We start from the raw sequence: 2,489 nt of genomic DNA on the forward strand, positions 1-2,489 counted from the left end.
AGCCTGTTCGAAACTGGCGTCATCTTTATTACTCCGCGGGAAACCATTTACTAAGTACAAATCCAGACATACAATGCTCTAGAGTCTACATAATGATCCTGATTTCTACCGGCCGATTTTATTTAGCTGAGGGAAAACCCTATACTACCCAAAGGGTCATTTGTGAATTCTTGCTAGGTTTTGTATATTTTAAAAGTACTTTTTTTCAACCTTGCAGGAAGGAAAGTTTGCCCAGTCTCAAAATGTCGATCCTCTTCTCTGGTCTTGGCTCGAGCATGACCCACATGGCCGTTGTAAGAGTGCACTTCTGATGTTGGCTGAAGGTCGAGGGAAGTCGAACAAAAGCAGGTTTGCCGTTCTTGCAGCAGGCCAAGTAGTAACGCAGGAGGTCACGATCATCGAGTTCGTCTGCCTCTTCCTTGTAGTAGGGAACTTGTCCTGTGCACAGTTCGTAGAAAACACAGCCGAGGGCCCATACGTCCACTTTGCCTCCACTGTATGGGTGCATCTTCCTGTCAATTACTTCCGGTGCCATATACCAAGGAGTACCACCTCGAACTTTAATGTTTCTTTTATAGACATGGGGCGTTCTTCGGGACATTCCAAAATCGATCAGCTTGACAATCTTGTGGTCTGCGCTGAGAACGATGTTTTCGGTCTTGAGGTCCAGATGAGAAAAGTTCTTCGAGTGCACATAAGCGACGGCTCGAACGAGTTGCTGGCAGTAGGACGCGACTCTGTCGCCCCAATCTTGGTAAGGCTGCTCTGCGTGTTGGCTGACGGCGCTGTCGAGCGTCCCGCCCTCGCAGTACCCAGTGATTATGATGTTCACTTTGCCTTGTGTCGCCACATCCACAAGACGAACAACGTTGGGGTGAGTCAGCTCTGCGAGGGCTTGGATCTCGCTCAGAGATCCCGTGCCTTTGGTCGGGATCTTGGCGACGCAGATATTCCCCGTCGTCTTGTTGGTGACCAATGATGTAACTCCATAACCTCCAGAGCCCAGATCAGATTTAAAAGTGTAATTTTCTTTATAATCAATGGTTTGTTTGCTGCAGCTTTGGGCGTTTACTGGAGGTTCGGTCGGGTCAACGACGGGGTTCGTGGTTCCTCTCGAAGTGCTTCTTGACTTGCTGGGGATGTCTTCCATTTTCTGAAGAGTCAGGCAGCAGCAACAAACCATTGATCTGATCGCGCCGACGAAGAATCGACGAAGTCGGGCAAGTTCGAATTTACGAAGTGGTGCCATTATTCTGTCGTGAGTCCTGCCTAGTGCCTGACACCTGTGTCTATCAGGGGTCAAAGAAGCGTGGGTGTCAGCACCCACAAAAGTTAGACTCAGATAGGCAGCAATTGTCCTCAATCAAGCAATGACATTTGCATTTTTCCATTCATTATTTTTTCTTTTTTTCCTATTTCTTTTGTGATACATGTTTAGTTTTCTTGTTTATTCCTCATGATGTACCATGTCAATTAGTTTAGCAGTATGAAGGAATGCTAATAAATATTTTTTGCTGTAATGTGAGAACATGATCAAATGATTAATGGGACCTAACTACTAACAAACCCAGTCAGGACTCAGCCGTCTTATACATCTATTTGACAACCGATGGACAAACACACTCTTACCATAGGTAGACTTCAGGACCCAAATTGGTCAAGGAAACTTATTCTCATTGGAATTTCTATGAATAGAAGAATTTGTGTATGTGTAGGAGTAGGTGTGTGTATTTGTGTTTATGCATGTCTTGTATGTGCACATAATCACATGTGTATTTGTATGTGCATGCCAATGCGTATGTACATATACTGCATATGTGTATATGTATGTATATGTATACCCCATATCCATACACGTACATATAAATAGACATACATACATATAAACATTTATACATAAATACATACATGCATACATACACATACACAAATACATACCCACATTCATGCATGCCCATATATATATATATATATACATAACCATATACATATACATACATATATATATATATATATATATATATATATATATATACACATACACACACATTTACACTCATGGATATATACGTACATACAAACATACATACATACATACATACATACATACACATATATACGCACATACATACATTCCTATAATATTACATGCCTGCACCTATACCGTAATTTTTATATCCCACTGGCGAGCATTGCGTAATCACGCCTAACGCATTTTCCCGTATCCCCTCGCCGCGCTTTTGCCTGCGGGAGGCAAGCTTATAGAACGCATGTGCTATACGCAGTTATGGAGCCTACGTGAGTGGCAATTCTATGCGTTAAAGCATTCCTATTTATGTTTTTTGTATACACTGTATAAAGGAGTGATTGTGCCAACAGCACTGTATGGAGCAGAAACATGGAACATAAGAGAGGAAGAGAGAAGGAACTTGAATGTGTTTGAGATGAAGTGTCTGAGAAGTATGATGGGGGTTACTAGGTTTGATAGA

The 2,489-nt window shown here is 42.3% G+C and overlaps 1 protein-coding gene across 1 annotated transcript; it reads right to left on the bottom strand.

The window, feature by feature from the left end:
- Positions 1–205: 205 nt before the first annotated feature.
- LOC143022827 (uncharacterized) lies at positions 206–1,249 on the bottom strand. The gene has a single exon (XM_076181205.1). It carries the CDS (start codon positions 1,247–1,249, stop codon positions 206–208), a length of 1,044 nt encoding a protein of 347 aa, XP_076037320.1.
- Positions 1,250–2,489: the final 1,240 nt, after the last annotated feature.

This window comes from Oratosquilla oratoria, unplaced genomic scaffold, assembly GCF_046742065.1.
Source record: "Oratosquilla oratoria isolate Oo_2021 unplaced genomic scaffold, ASM4674206v1 SCAFFOLD194, whole genome shotgun sequence".
Classification (NCBI taxonomy): Eukaryota; Metazoa; Arthropoda; class Malacostraca; order Stomatopoda; family Squillidae; genus Oratosquilla; species Oratosquilla oratoria.